General features: G+C 50.1%; 1 protein-coding gene across 1 annotated transcript in view; it reads right to left on the bottom strand.

Moving 5' to 3' along the window:
• Positions 1–25,363, bottom strand: part of LOC146816683 (adhesion G protein-coupled receptor F1-like) — a 512,362-nt gene that overhangs the window by 207,277 nt on the left and 279,722 nt on the right. Inside the window, exon 11 of the mRNA XM_085610576.1 lies at positions 19,802–19,978. Within this exon, the coding sequence (XP_085466702.1) occupies positions 19,802–19,978 (177 nt within the window). The remainder of the gene's footprint in view (positions 1–19,801; positions 19,979–25,363) is intronic.

The following is a 25,363-nucleotide window of genomic DNA, read 5'->3' on the forward strand; positions in this document are numbered from 1 at the left end:
GAAACGTTCATAGTCGCGGTTTGCCATTGGCTCGAAGTATTCATTGAGCGCAGCTATTAGCGTCGTGTGCGTCTTGGGGGTGGTCTCCGCAAGCGTCTTTACGATGTTGTGAATCTCCTTCCCACCTAGGTGGATTATCATGGCGCGTTTCTGATCTCTGTGGACCTTCGTGGCCTCGAAGAAGATGCGCACCCTGTCCTCCCAGTCTCTCCATCGGGCCGCCACCGTTGACGGGGACCCCTCGACAGAGAACGGCTCTATTGGCGGGATGGTCGCCATGTTGCACGTGCGCGGCTTGCGCTGGGCGGGGCCTCGCGTTCACGTGTGTGCTTGTGCTGGGCGAGACCTCCTCCACCCCTTGGCAATGGGGTTCTCCCTGGTGGCTCCCCCGTGAGAGGCAGGACTGCCCCGTCTGTGCTGTGTGGGACTCCCTGAGGGACCTCCGGGAGGCAGGGCTCTGGGGGCCTGGCGGTGCTGAGGACTTCTTAGGCCGGCAGGGGCAACTAAAAGCTTACTTCTGTTGGCAGCCCGTGGCTCAGGCCGTCAGTCGCTGTGTCCTCGAGGCTGCACACCTGGCAGGCATCAAATGGCACCGCAGCTCCTTATCCCCCTGGGCGTCATCCAGAATGCAGGGAATGAAGGATGCTCTACACCCCCCCAGGCGAGGGGGCGGGGCTCACGAGGACACCAAAGCGCGCTGGGGCGACGGTGCAGGAGACAGCCCCCAGCGCGAGCCAGCAGCTGATCTGGAGCGCTCCGGCGCTTCCGCGCGTGTTCCGTGCAGAGCCCGCGACGCGGGGCAGTAGCGCGCGAATGGGCGGGGCACGAGCACCGCGAGCGAGGAGCGCTCTCCGGCCGCCACACCAACCCAAGCGCACGGAGCAGGAGCGAGGGCACGTCCACCCTCGTCGCCACTTTGTGGTGTCGTGAGGGTCAGGGTCGCTCTCACGCTCCCACGCTCTGCAGGCCCAAACCCACGTGGCCTAATAACGACTCGGGACACAGATGCTGGTGATGTTGCCGTCTACGCTGCCGTGGCCCTTTCTGCCGACGCGCAGGCGTGACGTCATATTTATTGGGGGAACAGACTACGTGACCTGACGCACACGCAATCGCGTGTCACGTCAGATGGGCTATCGCGACACTACAGAGGACCATGCGGGTCGTGGCACTTCGGGTTTTACCTGGAATGAAGCAGAGGAATGCGAACTGACACAGACCACATGCAGGGTTGAGCTGCTCTTTCTAGCTGCAGGAATGGTTCCTCAGTGTACTGAAAGGCCACTAACGCACCCCCTTTTAAAAAACGTTTCAAGCTCCACACTTAGCAAAGAGACAAAGAGCTATGATCATGGATAGAAAAAATGTATGTCCTGCATGCTTTTGACGTGGCCTCCATGTCAATATCTTCCATCCTGTGGGAAAGGAAACCCCATTCTGAGTTCTGTCATAAGTGTAAAATCATGTGAAAGTTTTTTTTTTACACTGGTTTTAAACAAGGAGCCTGTTTCACAAACGTAAATTTATACTTTTGTGTAAGTCCACGATTTTTTAACTATTCACAAACTACCCATTAATAGTAAGTTTAAGACTGCGGAAAGTCCGCAGTCGGGGCTGAGTCTCCACAGTCGTAAACGCACTATTTACTCGTAGGTTTTTACTCCCTGGACATGTAAAACTTAAAAATACATGTCCTATCTTTCAATTACAATGCACCGTGCCCTCTGGGCCACCTAGCACTTACCTTAGGGTTGACATATGCAATAAAAGGGGAGTTTAAGGTTTGGCAAGGGCATTATATTGCCAAGTCGAATTGGCAGTATAAAACTGCATTCAGGCTACAATGGCAGCCCTGAGACATGTTTTAAGGGGCTACGTAGCTGGGTGGCAAAATAAGTGCTGCAGGCCCATTTAATTTCCAGGCCCTGGGGACATGGTATATCACTCTACAAGGGACGTACAAGTAAATTGAATGGGTTATTTAGGTGTAAGACAATGTTACCATGTTTAGGGAAGTGAGCACAAGCACTTTAGCACTAGTTAGCAGTAGTAAAGAGCACAGAGTCCTAAGGCCAGCAAAAAACGAGTTCCAATAAAATTAGATGGAAAAGGCAAAATATTTGGGGGTGACCCTGCAGAGAGGGCCAAGTCCAGCAGCAGGTGTTTGGTTGTTTAGTGGAGGGGAGCCTGCTTTCTAATTGGCAATATCCTCAAGTCTGCCTTAACCCTACACTTGAGCTTACCTGGCTAAGATGGCGGTCGCACCTTGAGGGTGCTCTCGGACCCCTCCGCCATCCGACTGGAATCCGCTGGTCCCTGAAGTCATCCGGCCTCTCCTTCCCTAGCGGACGCCTCGCTGCATTCGGGGCTGGAATCCTGGCCCTGGGGAGCCGGTGAACTGGTGTTTTCCTGCTCGTTGATCTGCCGGCCGGGCACCCTGATCTAAGATGGCGGCCTCCTTGCCGCGCTGCTGAGGCCCCGGCGGTCCCTGGAGGGAGCTGTGGTGTCGCGCTATTGGCCTCGCGGTGAGTGGAGGCGTCTTGTCCGGGCTGCGGTGGCAGGGGGGGCATCTGTGCTCCTCCGATGTGGTGCCCGCTAAGATACCGGCCTCCGCCCGGCTGGCTGCCCTTTCCTGCAGCCGTTGCCGCTGCTGCGGATCTGCGCTGTGGTGCCCTGGGGTTGAGCAGTGGCTTGGAGTGACTGCGGCTCCGCATCTGTGCTCCGGGCTCCCCCGCGGTTTCTTCGTGGTGCCGGCTGCCGTCCTCGGGCAGCGGGAGTCCTGGAGGTGCGGTGAGTGTGGGTCACCGGGAACGAGTTTGGCGCTGGTAGGCCTGGCCGAGAGTGGAGGCGTCGGCGGGAGACGGAAGCTGTGATCAGGGCCCCCCCTCCCCCGCACCTGTAGATCGCCTGCTCCGGATTTGGACTTGGTGGGGGTGGCCCACTTGGAGTGCCTGGCGGCGACGACTGGGCTCGCAGGGGTTCCCCTGTGTCTTCACCCCACGCCTGGCTGGAGCTGCACCCTTGGCTCTCCCGCGGCGCTGCCGTGGTGTCGGCTGTCATCCTCGGGCAGCGGAGGCCCTGGATTGGCGGTATTGCTGCAGCCTCCTTCCATCTTCTGTATCCCGAGGCTGGAACCTGACTTTCGGAGGGCGCGAGGACTTGGTGAGTGGCGGTGGTGGGGGGGGAGAGAGGCTGTGACTGTTGTAGAGGGACCCCCCCCCCGCTCGCGCAGACCACCTGCTCTTGAAGTGTTCTGGACCCTGGATGTGGTGGATGTCGGCCCTCTGTTCTCCTTGCTGATCTGGCCCTGGGGGTGTGTTGGACTCTGGGAACTGTCCCCCTGTGCCTCCCTGCCTATTTTGGTGGACTGCGCCTGCCCGGCCTCCCGGATTCTGAGGCCGTGCCTGCACCGCTTCCCCTTAGGGGCCCTGCTTTGACTGTGTTGTGCGTGCCTTGGGTCCTAAACACTGCACCTTGGAGGTTGGTGTGCTGTGTCTCCCCGCCTGCCTGGACTACCCGCGCTGAAGTTGAATTGGTCTCCAACCCTGTATCCGCCCTTGGTCGCTCCCCCTGTCTTCCTTGTGTTGCCTCTGATTGGGGGTGGCGGCCCCGGGGGTGCGCTTGGTCGCCCGCGACGGGGGACGTGGGACACTGGCGGATAGCTGCTCCTGTTGTCCCCCTGCTTCCGAACCGTGGCCCTTCTGGTGCCTGGGGTGACCACTGGCCCTGCTGCGGAGACTGGAGTTGGACCTCTCTACTGTCGCTCTGCCATCGGCGACCGCTGTTAGAGGCGCAGTCGGCTGCGTGTCCCGTGTGCCGTTGGCTTTTGCTGGGGTCCTGGCCCCCCCCGGCCACCTTGATCTCTGACCCCTGCTGTGGGTCCTAGTAGGAAGCGTGATTGGCCCCCTGTCCTACTGACGGTGGCCATGGGTAGGACCCAAGCCACCAAAACCTCCGCCACCCAAATTAAAATGGACCGCTTCACAACTGTGGACTCGGGGGCGGCTGGCGGCGGTGCGGATAAGGAGGCCTTACCTGCAGCGGACCTATCTACTATCCTGCAAGCTATCCATGCCTCGCAGTCCTCCGTAGAGGGCAAGATCGCTGAGGTCCGGGTGGACGTCACTCTCCTTCGGCAGGACCTTCGGAACACCACGGCCTTGATCAAAGAAACTGAATCCCGAATCTCTACCATGGAAGACGAAGTTCAGCAACTCAAGGGTCAGCTCGTTCGCCTTCAATCCCACACTCAAGAGTTGCAACGGCAAGCGGAAGATGCTGAAAATAGGTCCCGCCGCAATAACCTCCGCCTGGTGGGATTTCCGGAGGGAGCGGAGCAGGGCCAGATGGCAGACTTTGTGGAGAAGTGGTTGCGCACCTGGATCCCGGAGGGCTCCCTCTCTCCGTGGTTTGTGATAGAGCGTGCGCACTGTTCTCTCGCTCCCAGGCCGCCCCCGGGGGCACCTCCCAGGCTGATCATTATGAGGATTCTCAACTTCAAGGATCGTGACTCTGTTCTGGCCGAGGCCCGTAAGCAACAACGCCTCAAATACGACAATCACGCCATCATGATTTTCCCTGATTACACTCGCGGGTCAGCGCCGTTCATTTGGGGAGGTCAAACAGAAGCTCCGCACTCTTAACGTCCAGTATAGACTTCTCTTTCCGGCGCGACTGCGAGTGGTGCACTCCCACAAGACTCTTTTTTTTTACACCCCCGAGGAGGCCTGGGCTTGGGCCATGGAGGAATACCCCCGGCGAGTCCAGGCCCATACTCCGTTACTTGGGAGTGCTGCCGGGGGAGGCGTCCGGCAGGGGACACCCGGTCCCCGACCTCAGCGGAACTGCTCGCGTAGGCGCCGTGGTCATAGCTGTGCCCGTTCGTGTTCCCCGTTAGACCCTTCTCGATGGCCGGTGCCGCTCCCTGAGAATGACCTGGTCCTGCGGCGGTCTGGCTCCTCCAACCGCCTGGCCTCTGGAGGTGCTTCGCCTCGTCCGTTGCCGCCGGACCTGCCCGACACAGATCTCTCACGTAGCCCGGCGCTCCTCTCGGGCCCTGCCTGAGTTCGCCTCTGCCTGCCGGGCCGGGCTCCGCAGCCGGAGGCAACATGCTGGCTCGCTCGTTCTTCTATTCTTGACGGTCTGGACTATGCACATCCTGAGATGAGGAGGGGTCCTCCATGCTTCCCCATTCCCAAGCATTTTAGTTTGGCTTTTGTCAATAACTCATTGTTTGGGCGACAGATGCTTCCGTTGCTGAAGTATAGGGTGGGGGGTAGGGACTGGGTTGGGGAGGGGGGACCGTTGTCCCGTGTTTTCAGTGTTTGTTCTTTGGTTGTTGTCTTGCACCAACCTGCCTGCGGATCTGGGACACGACCGGGCAATGCTCAGTATTGCAATACCATTTGTTACCCCTTGCATCTGCACTTCTCTAAGCGCGCGCGCGCCTCCTTGCGCCAGGACACCATTCCCGCTGGCTCTAGCTGCAGTCCCGCTTCCATAATCCTCCTTGTGCTGGCCCCAGCCCGGCCCCTTACACGCCTTTCCCCTCCACGGTGACTCTGAGGGCGATACACGACTCCAGATATTATCCTGGAATGTTAATGGCCTGTTAGACAAGGTCAAGCGCACGGCTGTCCTGCGATACGCCCAGCGTCAAGCCGCAGACATACTCATACTCCAAGAGACCCACTTGTTGGGCAATCATTGCCCCTTCCTGGCGTGGCATGGCTATGGCGGAGTTTGGCACTCTGGCTTTAGTAGGGGGTTGCAGGGAGTAGCTATCTTGGCGCGTCGTTCCCTTTCCCTGGTGGTACGCAAAGTGACGCACGATCCTCAGGGCTGCTTTCTTCTCCTGGAGGGGGCTCTCGGAGATCACCCTCTTAATTTACTGGCTGTCTATTCCCCTCCCACCCTGCTGGCTTCCACACTCCAGCGACTTAACTCAGAGGTCGCTGTCTTACCTTTAGGAGTGACTGTTGTTGGGGGCGACTTTAATGCAGTCATGGACCCCAGCCGAGATACCGCTTCACCTCCCTCCGCCTATAGAACTGCCCAGTCTGGCCTCCTCTCGACGTGGGCCTCCAGCTTGGGTCTAGGGGATGCCTGGAGACTTTGGTACCCGACGGAGCGTCAATACACCCACACGTCAGCCTCTCACCACACGCATGCCCGCATAGACTATGTTTTCCTGCCGGCCCAAGACTGTCGGGCAATTCAGAAGATTGTTATCCTTCCCAGGAGCACTCCCCGGTACTGCTACAATTCGGCTCCCCGTCCCAGTCCTCGCGGCCGATCTGGTGACTTAGGGCCTCATGTAGGTAACATACCATTTACCGATTCATAAATACCAAATTTCACCGAATCGGTATTTATGAATCGGTAAATAGTATGTAGGTAAACATTCGGTATCAATTACCGAATCGGTAAAATTTGGTAAATGAATACCGAATCCACAATACCGGCCGGTATCATGAAGCGGTATTTACCGAATCGGTAAATACCGAAGTGGTATTTACCGAATCGGTAAATACCGAATCGGAGTTTACCGAATCGGAAATTCAAATACACATCACTTGATGAATCAGCCAATCCCGTGCAAGGCCAACCCCACCCAACCAGGAAGTGGCCACACCCAGGCAGGTGCACACAATCATCAGACTCTGGAGAGGCTGGTAGTGCAGAGCAGAGCAACAGAGCCAGTGCCTGATTGTGAACAACAAACTGACACAATGTCCAGCCAGGAGACAGAGAGAGATGGAGGTGAAAGGAGGAGAAAACAAAAATTCAGCCTAAAGGAACTGCAGGTACTAGGGGAGGAGGTGGTCAAGCAGCACCAGAAGCTGTTTGGAAAGCAGTCCCTGCAAGTGCCTGAGTCGGAGAAGAGGAAAATCTGGCTGGGAATCCAGGCGCAGGTGAATGCAATAGGAGTGACCCCCCCGGGACATAGACGTGCTGAAGAAGCGGTGGTACGACCTACGTATCGTCACGAAGAGGAAGATGGGGGAACTGCAGAAAGAGGCCAGCCGGACAGGAGGGGGAAGGAACAGGGCACCTGCCCTTACAGAACTTGAGGAGCTGGTGGAGTCAACAATAGAGCCCGAGAGTGTCGTGGGGATTGGGGATGCAGACAGCTCTGCCAGAGCTGCCACCAAACAAGGTAAGACACATGCACAGCAATGTGGCCCCCCCCTACCCCTATCCCAACTCCCCAATTGGGCAATGAGTATCCCACTCCAGTACAGGTGTTAGTGCATACTAGCAATGCATTATGGGAGATGTAGTCTGGGAAACCCCAAACATGAGAAGAATAGCACAGAACAACAAGGCATGTTACACACATTACCGAAAAGCAGGCAGAGGACAATGAGAGAGTGTTTCAGAAATGTATTGTGATGCTAGCAATGCAGGGCTTCAGGTACACTGAGCTGATGTTGCATTTCTGTCCACAGATGATACATTGCGCAGGACTGCACATGAGACGGGAGAGAGAGCACACAGGAAGGACAGCTCAGGGAAGGCCACCACAAGTTCTGGGCAGAGATCAGCACCACACGCAGCCTCACCACCACAGCCAGCCTCACCACCACAGCCAGCATCGCCACCACAGCCAGCATCGCCACTCCTGCTGGAGTCACCGGCATCATCACCGCCTGCATTGCCCAGGTCGAGGAGGCGTGCTGCTTCCAGGTTGCATGTCTCGGAGTCCTCATCTGAAGACTGCAGGGGGCCGGAACCATCCACTGTCCCTGGATGGTAGCCATGCCAGTGTGCCCTCCACCTCTGAGGGAGCACACACAGGTGCCAGACGTCGCCGCAGGGCTCGGGTGCAAAGTCCACCACCACAGGGTGAGAGCCATGGAGTGTTCTCAGGGCTGCAGGCCACCATGGTAAAGATACAGCGCCTACAAGCAAAGGCAATGATGTCAGTGCAGCGCCAAATGAAGGGCCTCAATGATACATTTGGAAATATTGACAGGGGCATCAGCGCTATGGCTGCGGGCATGCGGGACATGTCCCAGTCCGTCATGCTGCTGTGCACTAAGTTTGATGAGGACAGAGCAGCACGCGCCAGGAACGGCAGAGAAAAGACCATCACACAAGGGCAGTCAACCGGCTGGCAACTGCCACTTCGCTGCTGCTATGCAGGCGCTCTGTGGCAATGCAGGAGGGTCTTACGCACTGCAGCAATGACGTCTCAAGGGGGATGGTGAGGGTCACCAGTGCACTGGAAGTGCTACTAACAAGCCAGTCTGCCACAACTGGTGCTGTGGATGCTGTGGACAGCGAAGAAACCACCAGCAGGAGCAGCATTACCCCCCCTGTCCCAGATACACAAAGGAGCAGCAGGCGGCATGGGGCTGCCACTAGTGAGGACGCACAATCAATGGCATCCCGCACTGTAGTGCGTGGGCGCAGACACTAATGCTGCACAGTATAGCATGAGACAATTGGGTGAAGTAACCCTTCACTTGCAAATAGTGATTGCACAATATTGAGAGGACAGGTTTTCCTTTGTCTTGTGGCGTAGTGCCGCATGATTAAACTACGTCATGGCATCCAACTACTGGCTGTGTCCCCTTACTTACTCAGAAATAGTTGCATGTGATCTCTGCCCGTCTCTCTCTCCCATCTGTTGCTGTTGCCACTCCTGCTGCGTTGGCCTCTGGCTGTGCAGACTCATCATCATTGTCCTCAAAATCAGTTAGTTCCACCTCTGTACCTCTCTTCGTGGCAAGGTTGTGCAGCATTGCACAAGTGGCAATGATCTTGCAGCAGATGATGGGTGTGTACTGGCTTGCGCCTCCGCTTTTGTGGAGGCAGCGGAATCTGCTTTTCAATAGTCCAAACATGCGCTCCACCACGTTGCGTGTTGATTTGTGTGCCACATTATATCGTCTCTCACTCAGGGTTGATGGGTGTGGGTAGGGAGTGAGGATGAATGACCGCACGGCATATGCACTGTCGCCTAGGTGAGTAAGAGAGAACCATCAGTCACATGCCTCAATACACAATAATTTGCGATAAGTATTAAGGAGAGTCACAGTGATTTACCTAGCAGGTATCCTTCTCCAAATTCTCCGGCAAGCAGTCGTGTGTAGATCCCACTGTTCTGGAAGATGAAGGAGTCGTGGGTGCTCCCAGGAAACTTAGCTACGATATCAGTGATAATGTTCCCTGCATCACAGATTACCTGCACATTGATGGAGTGGGTGGACTTTCTGTTCCTGTAGATGTGCTCAGTGGCTGCTGGTGGGCAGATTGGAATGTGTGTGCCATCAATACAGCCTATGACATGCGGGAACTGTGCCATGTGGTAAAAGTCTGTCTTGGTTTTCTGCAGTTCAGCCTGTGTGTTTGGGAAGCTGATGTAGTGGTGCATTCTCAGCATCATGGCATCCAGGAACTTCCTGAAGAAACGGGACAGGCAACTCTGGGATACACCGCCTACCGCAGCTATCACCACCTGGTAACTGCCAGATGCAAGTAGATGTAGGCTACACAGAACCTGCACATGTGGTGGTATGGCTGCGCCCTTGTTGTTGGCTGGTCCAGGAGTGGGTGCAGGTCCCTTATCAGGTCCATGATGGTTTGGGGGTGTAGCCTGTACCTTTCATGTATCTCAGCCTCAGTCGGTTGAAAGAGTGTGATGAGCTGTCTGTAAATGCGTTCCTCCCGTCTCCAAATCCTCAGCCCTACTGCCTGTAGACGTAGGCGCCTTGCAATCACATAGAGAGCCGCCATGGTGTCCACGCTGTTGCATTTTGGGATTGCTTATATGCACTGTTGCTGATTTCCACCTGCTTTCAATCTGTGTTAATTTCCGACTCTTAAATACCGAATTTCAGGGATTTCTTAAATACCGAATTTACCTACATCTCTTTTCTCGTTTTTACCGTTTCTTATTTACCGATTCGGTAAATAAGGAATCGGTAATTCAGAATCGGTAATTTAGAATTCGGTAATGATGAATCGGTATTTACCGATTCATAATTACCGAATCCTTATTTTTGGCCTCCTACATCTGAAATGCCTAAATACCGGTCGGAAACGGGATATTTACCGAATTTCGGCCGTTACCGACCGGTATTTAGCTACCTACATGAGGCCCTTAATGCCTGGTTCCTCCAGGACGAGCAGTTTAAAGACCAAGTGGGTGCCGAACTTCACCTCTACTTCGCCACTAATCAGGGGTCGGTGTCTTCATCGCGTGTTCTTTGGGAGGCCGTAAAAGCAACCATTGGGGGCTTTGCCAAAGGCCAACTTAGGCTCGCCCGTCTGAAGCGTGATTCCCATCTCACCTATTTGGAGGCGCAAGCCGCCCAGCTTGAGGCGCTACCTGTGGCAGCTCGTTCTGCTGCCCAGGACCGGAGGCTGGTGTTCTTACGGGATGAAATCAGACAAGCCTCTTTGGAAGCTGCCAAATTGCTGTGGCGCTCTTCTGTAGCCCGAGTATACGGCTGGGGAGACAAGAATGGGAAGCTCCTCCATCGTCTCGCTACTTACCCTATGGCCAATCGTATAATTCCGGAGGTAGTTGATGCCAGTGGTGAGCTCCACCGTGCCCCGACCGCGGTGGCCGAATGTTTTGCTGCCTACTATGCCTGCCTTTATTCGGCACGCCCGCCTAGTCTTCCGCTTCATGAGCTCCTCCGGCGGGAACAGTTCCGCCTCCATGTCTTCGCAACTTTGAGGCGGAGGCGCTAGACCTCCTGATTACCTCCGAAGAGGTGTCAGATGCCATATCACGCATGGCGACTGGTAAAACGCCGGGAACGGATGGGCTCCCCCAGGAGTTTTATGCGTCGTACCAAGACACCCTGGTCTCACCTCTGGTGGCAATGTATCGAGAGGCGGCGGAGTGTGGCTCTTTTCGGCCAGAGACGGACCTGGCCACCATTGTAGTGATCCCAAAGTCCCAACCCCCTTCGAGATGCTGCTCGGATTATCGGCTCATTTCTCTAATAAACACTGAGCTTAAGATCTTCGCCTCTGTTCTGGCCAACCACATAAGACCACACCTGGCCACCCTGGTCCACCCAGATCAATGTGGCTTCATGCCTCTCCGAGGGACTAGACATTGTCTCCGACGCCTACATCTTGCTCTGGTGAACCGGCACCTACTGTCCCTCTATTTGTCGCTCCTTCTGGTTGATTTTGAGAAGGTGGTTGACTCGGTTGACTGGGGCTATTTAGAGGCTGTGTTGGAACAGATGGGCTTCGGCATTCCTTTCGGCAACTTGGTGAAGATGCTGTATTGTCGGCCCCGGGCGCAGGTCCTTGTCAATGGGACTCTATCTCGTCCCTTCGCTATCAGGCGAGGTACGCGGCAGGGGTGCCCCCTCTCGCCGATCCTGTTTGCCTTAGCGATGGAGCCCCTGGCCTGCCTTATTCGATCTGATTACTCCCTCACTGGCTGGTGGTGGCCGGGCTTTGTGGAGGATAAGATCGCGCTCTATGCTGATGATGTCCTGCTGTTCCTAGTGGACCCGTCCCGATCGGGACCTCGAGGCCTTCGGGCTCTGGGTCTCTTTGAGCGCACCTCTGGCCTCCGGTTAAATCCGGCCAAATCTGTCTTGGTCCCCCTTCATTTGTCTCGTGAGTGTTTTGATTGGCAGACGACGATCCCCCTTTAACGGCACTCCTTCAAATATTTGGGGATCTGGGTGGCCCTTCTCCCGGATCTTGCGTGGTCCCTCAACATTACCCCTATGGTCAAGCGGGTTCGTGCTGACCTCCTTAAGTGGCATACTCTACCCTTAAACCCTCTGGGCAGGATAGCTCTATTTAAAATGATGGTCTTGCCTCGCTTTTTATATGTACTTCAAAACACGAACCTTTCGTTCGCTCGGTCCTGGTTCCGAGAGCTGGACGGGCTGGCTACTAAGTTCCTATGGGGGGGTCGGAGGCCCAGACTGGCCCTGGCCCAATGCCACGTCCCGCCCTTCGACGGTGGTCTTGGGATGACGAACTTCTCCCTCTATTACTTGGCAACCCGGCTTCTGGTGGCGCATGTTTGATTCAACGGCAGATGGTCTGAACCAGCGTACCGCCTGGAATTGCAGACCCTTGGCCTTGCACCTATCCAGGGGATGCTATACGGGGACGCCGCCCCCCAAGCTCTCCCTGATGTCACGCGTGGAGTGCTCTTGGCCTGGCGGGTCTCCTTGCGCCATACCCGCTGGTCGGGTAGGCTGACCCGACATACTCCCCTGTGGTGCGGCACCTGGCTTCGGGACGTTGCCTCTCTTTCCGGGTTTCGGCCCTGGGACCTTATCGGGATTTCCCTGCTAGGCGATGTTTGGAGTGGGACCCACTTGCGCTCCTTCCAGGATTTGCAAGCCAGACACTCCCTCCATTCGTCGCAGTTCTTCCGATACTTGCAGCTGCGCCATGCCCTCCGCTCCTATCTCTCCGAAGGCACTGTGCTCCCTGAGTATAGACCCTTGAGGCTTAAGTCATGACGGGCAACCTGGGTCGGGGAGGGATATCCCGTATCTACCCCTCACTCACTAACAACGCTCCCAACTCTCTCCCCCAGCTCCGGGACAAATGGGAGGGGTGGCTGGGGACTCTGGATGACGCTGACTGGAGGGATGCCTTTATGGCCCCTAAACTCATCGCGGTCTCGGCGAGGCTGCGGCTAGTCCAGGTATACTTCTTGCATGCTGCCTATCTCACACCGCTGCGTCTCCACCGCACGGGACTGCAACCTGATGACCTCTGCCCCCGCTGTTCCCACTCCCAGGCTGATTTCTATCACATGGTGTGGCTTTGTCCTGCGATACAGGGGTACTGGGAGTCAGTAGCGGGAGAGCTCTCGGAGGTCTTGGGCTGGGAGGTTCCCATTGACCCCACTCATGTTCTCCTGGGTATCACGGAGGGGCTGGACGGCACCTGGGCCGAGAAGCTCTTCCTAAGTACAGCGCTAGCAGTAGCTAAGAGGGACGTTGCAGCTCATTGGATGAAGACTACCGCACCTACATTGGCGTGCTGGCGCAGGGGAGTAGACTGGTGTGCCGCACAGGAACGGCCTCTTTATGTGGCTAGGGGCTGTCCTAGGAAGTTTCGCCGTATCTGGGGCAAGTGGGTCGACATCATAGAAGACTGACTTGGACTGCTATGATCTCTAGCTGGAAGTGGACTTATTGATATTAGCTGTTGGTGCATCAAATTCTCTGTATTTATTTATTTGTGAGTTTGTATAGCACTAGAATCGACTCCAACAGGAGTATCTCTACGCTTTTGGGCCAGTTGGTCCTTCCCTCCAGCAGAACGAGAGAGAGCTGAACTAAATCTTATTTTTAAACAGCAGAGTTTTGAGTTGTTTCCTAAATGTCAGATGTTCAGAGCATAGTCGAAGAGTCAAAGGGAGACTATTACACAATGTAGGTCCCACCACAGATAGAGCTTTGCTCCCGTGCCTAGCTTTCTTGGCACGTGGTACTACCAGCAGATGTCCACTACTGGATCTGAGCAATCTGGAAGGAGTGTAGGGAATAAGTTTCTTTTCCAGGTAAGAGGGACCTTGTCCATTTATGCTCTTCTGAATCAGACAGCATATTTTGAATTTTATCCTTTGACGGATTGGGAGCCAATGTAGTTTATCCAGTAGAGGCTTTAGATGCTGTTCTAGGAGGGGCATTAAGGACCAGGCGAGCTGCCGCATTCTGTATAACCTGGAGTCTAGTCAACACTCCCTCATTGGCAGAGAGCAGCAGGCCATTACAATAGTCGATCCGACTCAGGATAAGGGCTTGCACTAAAATGTTTCTGAAATAGTCCGGCAGCAAGGGGAAGACCTTGCGTAATAGGCTGATGGTGTGGAAGCATATGCCTGCAACGTTGTTGGTATGTTGTTTTAGTGACAAATCCTGATCAAGGCGAATCCCCAGGTTTTTAACGACCTGTTTGGGCTCTGGTACTATGCTAAGATCAGGTGGCCACCAATCAGGAGTCCACAGTATATTAGCTTCTTCGAACAGCATAACTTCAGTTTTACTGACGTTACACTGTAGGTAGTTGGTGGACATCCATTGTGCTACAGCCTTCATGCCTGCAGAGAAGGAACTCCTTAATTCCGTGGTAAGGGTTTTAAATGGCAAGAGGAGCTGCGTGTCATCAGCATATGACACGGGGATGAAACCAAATTTGCGCATCACTCTTGCCAGGGGTGCCACGTAGATGTTAAAGAGTGTTGGGCTCAAACAGGAGCCTTGTGGCACCTCTTTCGTGATATCTACCTCCGTAGAACGGTATGTACCCATGGTGACAGTCTGTGTACGATCGGAAAGGAAGCTCCTCAGCCAAGCAAGGGCTTTGTCCTTAATTCCTACGTTCGACAACCGGTTAATAAGGATGTTGTGTGACACGGTGTTGAACGCTGCCGACAGATCTAATAACACTAAGATCACAGAGTGGCCTTTGTCCTGAAACATATGTAAATCATCCATAACAGACAAAAGGGTGGACTCAGTGCTGTGTTTTGGCCTGAACCCAGATTGAGAGTAGTCCAGGCCACCAGCAGTTTCGATAAAACTAGATAGGAGTCTGTTAACATATTTTTCCGTCAACTTTCCCAGAAAAGGTAGCAGTGAGATGGGCCTAAAGTTCGCCAGTTCAGTCCATGGGGTAGCAGTGTTTTTCCTAATAGGCCTTACTAACGCACGTTTCCATTCTCTGGGGACGGAGCCCATATTAAGAGATAGATTGACAAGTTGTTCAATCATAGGGCATAATGTTTCTAGTAAAATAGGCATTAATCTGGCTGGAATTTTATCATCCGGGCTGCCACTCTTAATCTGCGAAGTCAGTGCTAATAAATCCTTGGGGGTAATGGGAGGAAAGATGTCCAAAGTATGTGTATTATGATTATGTTCCAAATCTTTAAAAATAAGAGCTGTGTCAGTAGTCAAGACATTATTAGAGGCAACTATTTTCTCGTAGATAGTATCTATTTTGTTAGAAAAGAACGAAGATATACTATCACAGAGCTGTTGAGACACCAGCTCAGAGCTTTCACAGGCTACAGGTTTAACGAATGATTGGAGTACCTGATACAAAACCCTGGGAGAATTCCCTGCAGCAGTAATCTGGGATGCAATGTAAGTTTTTCTCGCATTACGAATAGCTTTATGATAAGTAGATAGTGCTTCCCAGTAGTGACTCCTGTCCTTCACTAAGTGGGAGGTTCTCCATTTTTTCTCCAGCTTCCTTGCTGCTTGTTTTAAAACTCTGAGGTCATCAGAGAACCAAATTTCTTGTTTATTTGCAGGACGGGGTTTAAAGGTTTTTAAAGGGGCTATGTTATCTATAGCCAACCCAGTTGCTTTTTCAAACTTCCCTAGAGCACTTTCGATGTTCTCTGATATGGTAATAGAGGGCTCTATGAAGTTCTCTTTAAAGACTTCTTGATTGACTTTGTGACATTGGCGTCGTTTACTAGAAAGGGAAGTCTGTCTGTAAGGAGTATGCTTGGAATGAGAGGTATAAATTTCAATAATAAAATGGTCAGTCCAGCTGACTTGGGTGGGGGGTAAGCAAGTAACTGTGGGAAAGTTGGCTAATATCAGATCTAAGGTGTGTCCTGCGTTGTGCGTTGGCCCTGAATTTAGCTGGGTTAACCCAAGTAAGGATAGGTCGTTTAGAATAAACTGTGCCTCCTTGCAGTCTTTCTGTTCACTATGTATATTAAAATCTCCAACCAATAGGAAGTGTCTATCATTGCTGATATATGGAGCAAGGATCTCAAGTAGCGTATTAGAGAAATTCATACACGGGCCCGGAGGGCGATAAACCAAGGCATCATTGTGATGGGCTTGTATCCCGGTCTTGTTCTCCAAGTGTACTTCTACATGGTGCTGTGTTCTTGGTTGCAATCAAAAGGCAATAAAATTGGTTATCAAAAAAAAAAACCTACACTTGAAAGGAGTCTAAATAATGTCCTCTAGACTAAACCAAGAACCAGATGCATGATTGTTTGGGTTTTATCGCCCCACTGTGTTGCACCACATCTGCAATGGGTGTTTATGTTACCAGAATAACGTGGCCTAAATATTGTCTGACAAAAATATAGGGCAGATTTACAAGCCCCGTACGCCACTTCTGCACCGCCGTTGCGTCACTTTTGTGACGCAGCGGCGGCGCAAAGCCAGCGCCATGCTGCAGGGTATTTAAAACGTGACGCATCTAGGGAGATGTGTCACGTTGTAAAGCCCTGCGCCACATGAAACCTGCATCAGGTTTCATGTGGGCGTTCCGGCTTGGGGGGGGGGGGGGGGGGTGTTCCGGCAGTGGCTGAGTGAAATCTACGCCAAAGTTGCGTCGCGCTTGCGACACAACGTCAGCACTACGTCACCTTTACGACACTCAGATGCGTCACGCATCTGTCTATTCTTGTGCCATGGTGCGCTGCGTTGTAAAAGCGGCGCATCCATGGTGGCGCAAGAGGTGTCTACCATGACGCAAGATAACTGGTGCATCCCTGCTGATATGCAGGGATGCACCAGTTATTGTAAATCTGCCCCAAAGTATCCTAAATCTCATTTACAAAAATATCACCCCAGTGAAACAATAATTTTGTAAATTTTATTTTGGACACTCCATTTTTTGTTGGATGATAGTTTTGTTACTGGTGTTCTGAAATGCCACTTAATTAACACATTCTTTGCCCTGTGCACAGCAGACAGAGAATGTCCACAATCAACCAGGCATATCCTGATTCCTAAATATTTTTGAGGCAAATTCCCATCACTAATCCTTGATGTCTGTCTGCAAGTTACAGCAGGCCCCATCTCTGCATTTACATTCACAATTATACTGCAACCTTTGTTCCTTAAAGGGACAAGGTCAACAATACCCTAAATAATTGGCCAGCTGCAGCTCCTCCCATAAGGCAGAGCGTCACCTCACTGCTTTTCAGCAGTGCAAAAAAGGAAAAATAAAATGACAATAGCACCTTGCTATTATCATTTTATTCTTCGGTGTTAAAACTTGATACGGGCGGGGCAGGCCTAGCTTGTGTCACAGCCAGCAAGGGAAGGCGGAATTATGTGCACTTAAGTGTGCATGACGGTTTGGCTGGGCGTCCTGGGCCGACCAAACAGTCATGCGCACTTGGCATGTTCTCCACCTGGCTGTATTTCACAGTCTGGGTGAAGAACATGCATGGCTCTCAGTCCATGTCTGACCACCGAACAATGGCGCTCAGACCAATCACAACGTGGCTGTCGTGCTGGGTACAGCAGTGTTGTGATTGCAGTGTTGTGATTGCCTTTGGGGAGCCTGTCTGCTTCCTGCTTCCCAGAGGAGAGACTACGGGCGAGAGATGGTGGTGTGGAGGTAAGTTATTTTCTTATTCACCTCTCCTCCCTTCCGGCTCACCACGCCCGTCCTGTAACAGCCGCTTCTGCAATTGACACATTGTTTAAGGACATAGGGAGCAGGAAGCAGTTCATGGGGCTGCTCTCTGTCCTCATCCCTCGAATGCTCACACCCAATATGTTCACAGTGAAATACTTCTTCTTGGACATCTACTCTGAAAAGCTCCTAACTGGCATCGGACATTGTTAACTATTCACAGGGTTCATTGCAAGATGTGATGCTCCTTCCCCCCCCTACCCTGCAACCTCCAAGGAGTCACGGTGTTATCATTGTAAGTCGCAAAGACATTTGCAACTCAAGATATGCATATTCCACGTTTCAAAAGTAGATGGCTGGGGGGCGTGGCTTGGCGCCGACGGGCATGGCGGCCCTTCAGTGAGGCTCCAGCTCCAAGCCAGCAGAGACGCGCTTTGAGGACTTTCAGCGCGAAGAAACTCGGCGGAGCCTGTGTATGAAAGGCTCGTGAAGATGCTGTGAGCCTTTTCACAGTTTCCTGGAACTGCACGACACAATTTCAAGGTGAACGCTCGGAGGCGGATTCGCGATATCGCGGCCGCTATTTTGTTTAGCGATTACCGCCAAGAGCGTTTACTTTGCTTCAAACGCGGCGCAATTGCTTTTTCTCAATGATGCCTCCAAATTTAGCATAGCGTTCAACGCTTAATGCTCATTTTCAGTGGCATTTTGTTAGGGTGCAGTTTATCTTTTTCTCCTCATTATTTCATCGTTTTTTGACTTCCTAAGGTTATGGCAGCCATTTTGAGCTTATCCATATTTCTGCCACAAACTCTCTGAGGAAACGTGAGAAGTACATGTTTTTCACAAGTATTCTCTTTCTCCTTCTGCGCACCATTTAATTAATGCTTTCCTTGTGCTTTTGTTTGTTGTGACTCATGCTGAAATCTCATATCCTATGCACAAGTACTGATTGGGGAGAAAATAATTTTTCAGATAGTGAGAAGGTACCCTCACAACAAAGTTCATAACGAATCCTGATATGTACCATTGCTGCCTCTCGTTATTTGCTACCAACATGTTTTTTAAACCCCCTCATGCTTGGGCAATGTCTTTTCTTCCCTCGGCAGGGGTCTAAAGTGGCACGATGATAACCCCGTTCCACTCCACCTTCTCTACAGGTTCTGTGGTGAAGTGGTTATATCCGCCAATTTGTGTTTCACCTCTAACTTCTGTGTGATAATCCTTCAACATTGATAAAAGTCGCACTGGCTCCATTTATACTGCACTGTGATGCCCTACATGGAACATTTTTTATATATGCGATGCCTTTTTGATTCAGACGACTTACTCTGCTTTTTCAAGTAATTCAAGTGCCCACTTTGTGGTGATGACTAACTGATTCCGGTCATATAAAGGTTCTTAATATTTTTTGGACTGTCTTGTCTTCGTCATTCATTCTGAAAGCAAGATCACGCTCGGCTATACATTCCTTCAGCCTCCTTTTACTCCTCTTTACTGGCATCCTTACTTTTAAAGATTTCATCTGCTTCTGGACTCTTGATACTATAGTTTGATGGGCAGAATAAAAGGTACCCTTTCTACTATTCCAAAACCAAAGCGTATCTTCATCAACACTTCAACAGTTTTTTCTGAGATGGCTAGGCTGCTCAGTTTGCACAGCACTGGATTGATGTTGCAAAAGCCTTGGGGGCATATCAGCAACAACCAGCAATAATTATCGCTAAGCGCACTTAGCGCTAGGATAATTTTCGCCGGCTAGCGTGGATTTTTATCGCTGAGGTAGCGTGCTATTAGCAACGCTTATCTCAAAAGCGATAAAAATCCTAGCGCTAACTGTCAAACGTGAGATTATCACTGGAAACCCAGCGATAATCCCACGAAGTTTGGCAATAGCTTGCTGATAGGGCCTCACATACTTAGCCATGATATCCACCTTCCATAGGCTATCATGGCTAAGTCAGTTTCAAAGCAGGCGTAAGGAAAGTAGCGATAACAGAGGTTATCGCTACTTTTCTTGTCGCTATGCTGATTTGCGTGAGGCTTGATAATAGGATTAATGTCGCTTAGCAACATTTCCCCCGTTATCCTGGGGAAGAACGCCCACTTTGCATCTCATTAGAGATGCAAAGATGGGCGTTAGGAATTTAGGCGCTACGGCAAGGTTTCACACGATAGCGTGACCTTGCTGATATAGCGATAAAATTATCGCCGCTTTTCGGCCGAAAACGGCCGCAAAAGCGGCGATAATTTTCTATCGCCGCCTTGTAGATATGCCCCTTGGTTCTTCTGGCTCCAAGCAACTCCTTGGCCAGACCTCTTAAAAATGCATTAACTTCCAATATTTGTTGAATACAGGTGTTTTGTCTTTGCTCTTATAGGCATCACTGCATCCCATACACACCATGAAATAGCTCATTATTAAACACCTGGGCTTGCGTACCTGGAAAGCGGAAGCAGTAACGTTGGCTTCAGATGCGACGTTAGAAATGTCCCCTAAAATCTGCACTATGGTCCTCAGGTTTCCAGGTGTTGTTGGGACACTGCGGTTGACAACCAATTCTGAAAGCTGCTGCATTACATGTGGCAAGTGTTCTTGGATTAAACTTGCATTATTGGCCTGCAATTTAAAACAGGTACACGTCATGTACTCTAATTAGAATGTGTTAGCATACGTAAATTGCATTTTCTTTCCTTCATTTTCTTTTATCCGCAGTAAAATATTACACCTTTTAACAATACAGTAAAATATTTATTAGACAGCATGTCAGTTTGATAAACTAATCTGAAAAGACTCAAAAATAAGGGAAAAGATGTGATAACACCATTACAACCCCTTTTGATAGATTTTTCAGATTTATGCTTTTGCAATACAATTGCTTCCTTTGTGAGGTTTTACCTCATCCGAGATGAGAAAAAATTTAATAAATGGAGACAAAATCAGTCAGTGATTAGCACCAGCAAGATGGGGTGGTAATTGCAGCGAAAAACTGTGCAAACATTTTATACCAGGATGCCCGTAGAGTTACAGTGCGCTCTATAAATGAAAATACATACATACATCACGTTATTTTACAGTTTACTCTCCATGGGGCATATTATCAAGGATGGCGTTAAAAATTATCGCCTGTAAAGCGGTGATAATGGGCTTGATAATATGCTCTTGAGAATTCCAATAGAAGTCCATGTTCTGGTGTGAACATGGGCTTCTATTGGAATTCTCCAGGGCATATTATCAAGCCCATTATCGCCGCTTTAGCAGCAGTTTTCTTCCGCTAAACCGGCGATAATTTTAACGCCGTCCTTGATAATATGCCCCCAAATCTCTTAATTGCGAGATACAACTCATCAAACATTGTCCTCATTCGACCATTACTAAATCCTGTATATTGTATTCTGTGGGTAGGTATGAGTGCTATTGATTGCTAGCTCTAGACCTCTACTTGTCCAACCCCGTGTCCGGACCGCCCGTAATGGAGGTCGCTCTTTTTCATACCAGGCTCCCATGCTATGGAATAGACTTCCATTGGATTTACTTTCCATAACCGACCATCCACTTTTTCGTAGAAAGCTGAAAACCTGGCTCTTTTCTCAAAAAGCTTAGGCACATTAATATCACGTTACTGCCCGGTTTCTTTGTCTTGGTTGCTAGCGCCCTGCGACCTTTGGTGATTTGTGCGCTATACAAAAATCTTTGACATTGACATTGACATTGACATTTCAGGTTTGCCAATCGCCCATCCCCCTACACACATTATTCGTGGGCTCCTAAGCTATTTAGAGCTGTGTCATAGTAGGAATGAGTGGAGTCACTATTAATTTGTGTCCCCACGGAGATAGATAAACACAGGAAATCCTCATCATATCACACAATAGAGTGAAACGTCTTTAGTAGAGCGAAAGGGTGGTAAAAACCAAACAATATCCAAGCGGCATAAATCTGGCATTGTTACTAACATTTATTATCCAATCCTTTGCACTAAATCTTTAAATACATGGGTAATATAGTGCCACAAAATATTTACTGAACCCTACCTCATAATGTAACGTTATCTTTGTCTTTGAGACTTCACTGCGCTGCACTGCTTTTGGTTAAGTCAGTTCTATACAAATACCACATAATACATACATACATACTGCATAGGTGCAATCCCCAGGAATATAGCACAGCACACTAAAGGAATCTGTCAGCATCTTGGGCAATCAACAGCTCTCCGTGGTTTCAGGTTTTTGCTCTTATCTCCTTGTAAATATTATACCAGCTGTTCATTTATGAAACCCCATAGCATTACTACTAAAGCCCTCTGAGAAGTAATTTTTCGCTTACTCTAAGGAAGCGTCCAGCCATACCAACATTCCTCCTTAACCTAGTAATCATGGGGCCCTCTATAGGTAATGTTTTCAACTTCCTTTGCTTACCAATACTTACAGTCATAGGCTTCAGGTTTATGATCTACAAGCTAGAAGAACTAAACTTTCCATCCAACATTTCTTCCCATCAGAAGTAGTAAATCAGTTCAATGCCACACCTAGGTAGGATAGTGGATGGCAAACATCTCTTTCAAAACCACTGAAAACAATATTTCATCCGAAAACCTGTCTTCAATCAGGCAAGTAATTCTAACATTTTTTGTGCTCTCAATGGTGTTTGGCTTACAGTCCAACGCCAGCAGATCCATGCATCCTTCAGCTCCAGCTTGCGAGCTGCCAGCTAGGATGAGGACAAGCTATGAGAGGATGCATTGCACCCAACTTTGACGGTACATGTAAAGGTCTTCCACTGTTTCCTTTTGCACTGGCACTTCTTGCTCTACTTCTTCATAACTCGTAATGTCCTTGGTGGCGATATGTGCATGGAGGACCTATGCCCAAGCCTTCTGGGCTTTCTAAAATTTCAACTTCTTGGTTTTCTGGTTCATCTTGGACCTTTTCTCGCACACTACTGTCATTTCTACAACTGCAAGGCTGTAACCGTAAGGCTAGCTGATCAGACAAATGGACCTCCATGATCCATAAAAAACAATTTGCTAAAAAATAAAAGGTTCAGAAAATCAAAACTGACCCCATAAAAACTTAGCAAAAATAATTTTGGCATACAAATATTTGACTACATATCTGGTAAAGGATTCTTTCATTCTTAAATGTTAAAACTGAGTGGTAAGAACTGAACACAATACTCAACGGTAATCACCATTCTCAGAAAGTGGGATAATGTTTGGGAAGGAATGACTCTACGAACTAAAGGCACAACAGAAATTACAGAGAATCTCTGCTGAACAGCAGGCAATTTCCAGAGAAATATTTGATTGTTCAAGCAGTGCCAAACAACATTGAAGTCAAGAACACAAAACAATAAAATGTATACATTTTGAAAACTTAGAAAAATTGTACTTGACTAAATGATGTAAAATCCTTACAAAACTTCAGAAGAGTACCAGAGATGTGTTTGGTAAGGATTGGAGGCAAAAAGCACCACAAAATGGCAAAGCTCCACAGAAAATCAATGTGTGCAGTACACTAAGACATAGTACAATATCAGGATGAAGAGGACTCCTCAGCATTAGCTCAATCCTTTTTTGTGGTCCCATAGTAGTACCCTTCTTCTTGCCCTTTTAATGTAGGTTCCCTAAAGTCCAGACACCTCAGATTATCTTTTTTTTTGTTGCATCTTTATTTATTGATTTTCAAAAGCAATTCTTGGAATGACTAGCAGGATATGTCCAAAATATTCTACAGGGAAAAGGGCCACTTGAATAATGGAGGGATACCATCACCGGAATGATCTAAAGATGTACAACGATGCAGCACAATGTTATGTTATGTTATTTAGGCTTCTAAAGTGCGCTTATACCCAAGGGTGTCCTGGCGCTGAGCACTGTCTAACTGGTATCCCTCTGCCCCTGATCTTAAACTGAGAACAACCACGTTTTCAACCCCTTCCTAAAAGAAAGGAGATCCGTGGAAATCCTAAAATGCATCGGGAGGTTGTTCCAGGCACTGGTGGCACCTAGGATAAAACTCCTACCACCCCAATTAGCCTTCTTTGCTCTTGGAACGATCACTCGCTTTGCTTCCATTGAGCGCAGCATTCTCCCAGGGACATACCATTGAAGGCATTTTTTTTAGATATTCCGGACCACTGCCAATCAGGGACTTAAAAAACATACATAGTGCTTTAAATTGGGCCCGTTGTTTTATCAGGAGCCAATGAAGGTGTCGCAGGCCATTTCTAACCGAAATTAACTTGGTGTGCCCGTTAGCAGCCTAGCTGCCACATTCTGCACCATCTGTAGTCTGTTGAGATGTTTCTTTTGAATATTCAAATACAGGCTGTTACAATAATCCAGACGGGACAGAATGAGGGCTGTGACAACTGATCTGAAACTTTCCTCTGTTAGGAAGAATTTTATTTTCCTCAGAATCCTAAGGAGGAAGAAGCTTGTTGAAACCACCCCGCTGACCTGGTCCCCAAACGTCAGTGTGTTGTCCACAATCACCCTCAGGTTCTCGACTTTTGGCGAGGGAGGTGGGGGGTTGCCCATTTCATTGGGCCACCAGGCTGGTAACCAGTGATTGGGGTTATTCCCACACATAATCACCTCTGTTTTAACTGCATTCAACTTCAGGCAGTTCACAGCCATCCAGCCAGTTACTGCTTTCAAGCAGTCGTGACATCTAGGGGCAGTTTCAGCTTCTTTGCCCCGCTGAAGGGACAGCACGATTTGTGTATCGTTTGCATAAGATGTTAATAGCAGCCCAAAAGATCTTATGAGGGCAGCCAGCGGGCTCACATATACGTTAAAAAGCGTTGGACTGAGGGACAACCCCTGTGGCACCCCACAGGGAAGGGAGAAAGGTTCTGACCTGTCTCTTCCCAGATCCACCGTTTGTAATCTGTCAGCCAAGAATGATTTCAATAGGTTCCAGGCCTTGCCCTGGACCCCCGCCTTCGATAATCGGCCCATCAACACATCGTGATGGACCGTATCGAAGGCTGCCGACAGATCTAGCATGATCAAGATGGCTGAGCCTCCCTGATCCACCGCCTCACGAACGTCCTCTGTGGCTTTAATCAGTGCTAGCTCTGTGCTATGTCCCGCACGGAATCCATACTGAGAGGGATCCAACGTGTTGTTGTTCTTGAAAAATGAACTAAGTTGCACATTAATAGCCTTCTCCATTATTTTCGCTGGTAATGGGAGTCGGGAGATGGGTCTGTAGCTATTCGGATCACTAGGTTCCAGATTAGGTTTTTTAATCAGTGGCAGAATTGAGGCTCTTTTCCATGCTGTTGGATACTGACCTGCCTCCAGTATGAGATTTAACAAAGGGTGTTGGCAATAACCTCAGGGGAGTTTTTAATTACTGCTGCCGGACAGGGGTCCAGAGGGGATCCAGAATGACATCCCATCAGCAAGTTGATCTCCAATGGAGTAAAACTCTCTAACGTGGGTACATTATTGACTGCCTCAGGTTTTATCCTGACTGCCAGTTCCCTGACCTCTCCCTGTAGATTACTGAAAGAGGAGAAGATGATTTCAACTTTATTCAGAAAAAAGGAGGCTAGTGCGTCACAGAGAGCTTGGCTACTGTGAGTAATACGTTTGGAGGGGGTCATAAGATTAGTCACTGTTCTGAAGAGCTCCCTCGCAGAGGTTTTGGCTTCAGTGAACTGTTCAGCAAAATATGCTTTTTTAGCTTCCTGGAGTAGTTTTTTATAAATTGTGAGGCTTGCTTTGTATGTTTCCTTATTAGCCGTGCTATATCCTTTCCTCCAGACCCGCTCCAACCTCTTACAGTCTGTTTTATGCTCCTGCAAGTTGTGGGTGAACCAGAGAGCTGAGGGGAGTCCTCACCTAGGGGTACACCATTTGACTGGGGCCAGTTTTCTACAGGCGGCCTCAATCCAATTCACGTAGGCCTCCTCTACATTACTGGGGAGACTTGCGAACGTATCTTTTAGGGCCTTCTCTAGGTTGTGACTATCAATATTTTTCCAGGACTG

The sequence above is a fragment of the Triturus cristatus genome, chromosome 6, assembly GCF_964204655.1.
Source record: "Triturus cristatus chromosome 6, aTriCri1.1, whole genome shotgun sequence".
Lineage (NCBI taxonomy): Eukaryota > Metazoa > Chordata > Amphibia > Caudata > Salamandridae > Triturus > Triturus cristatus.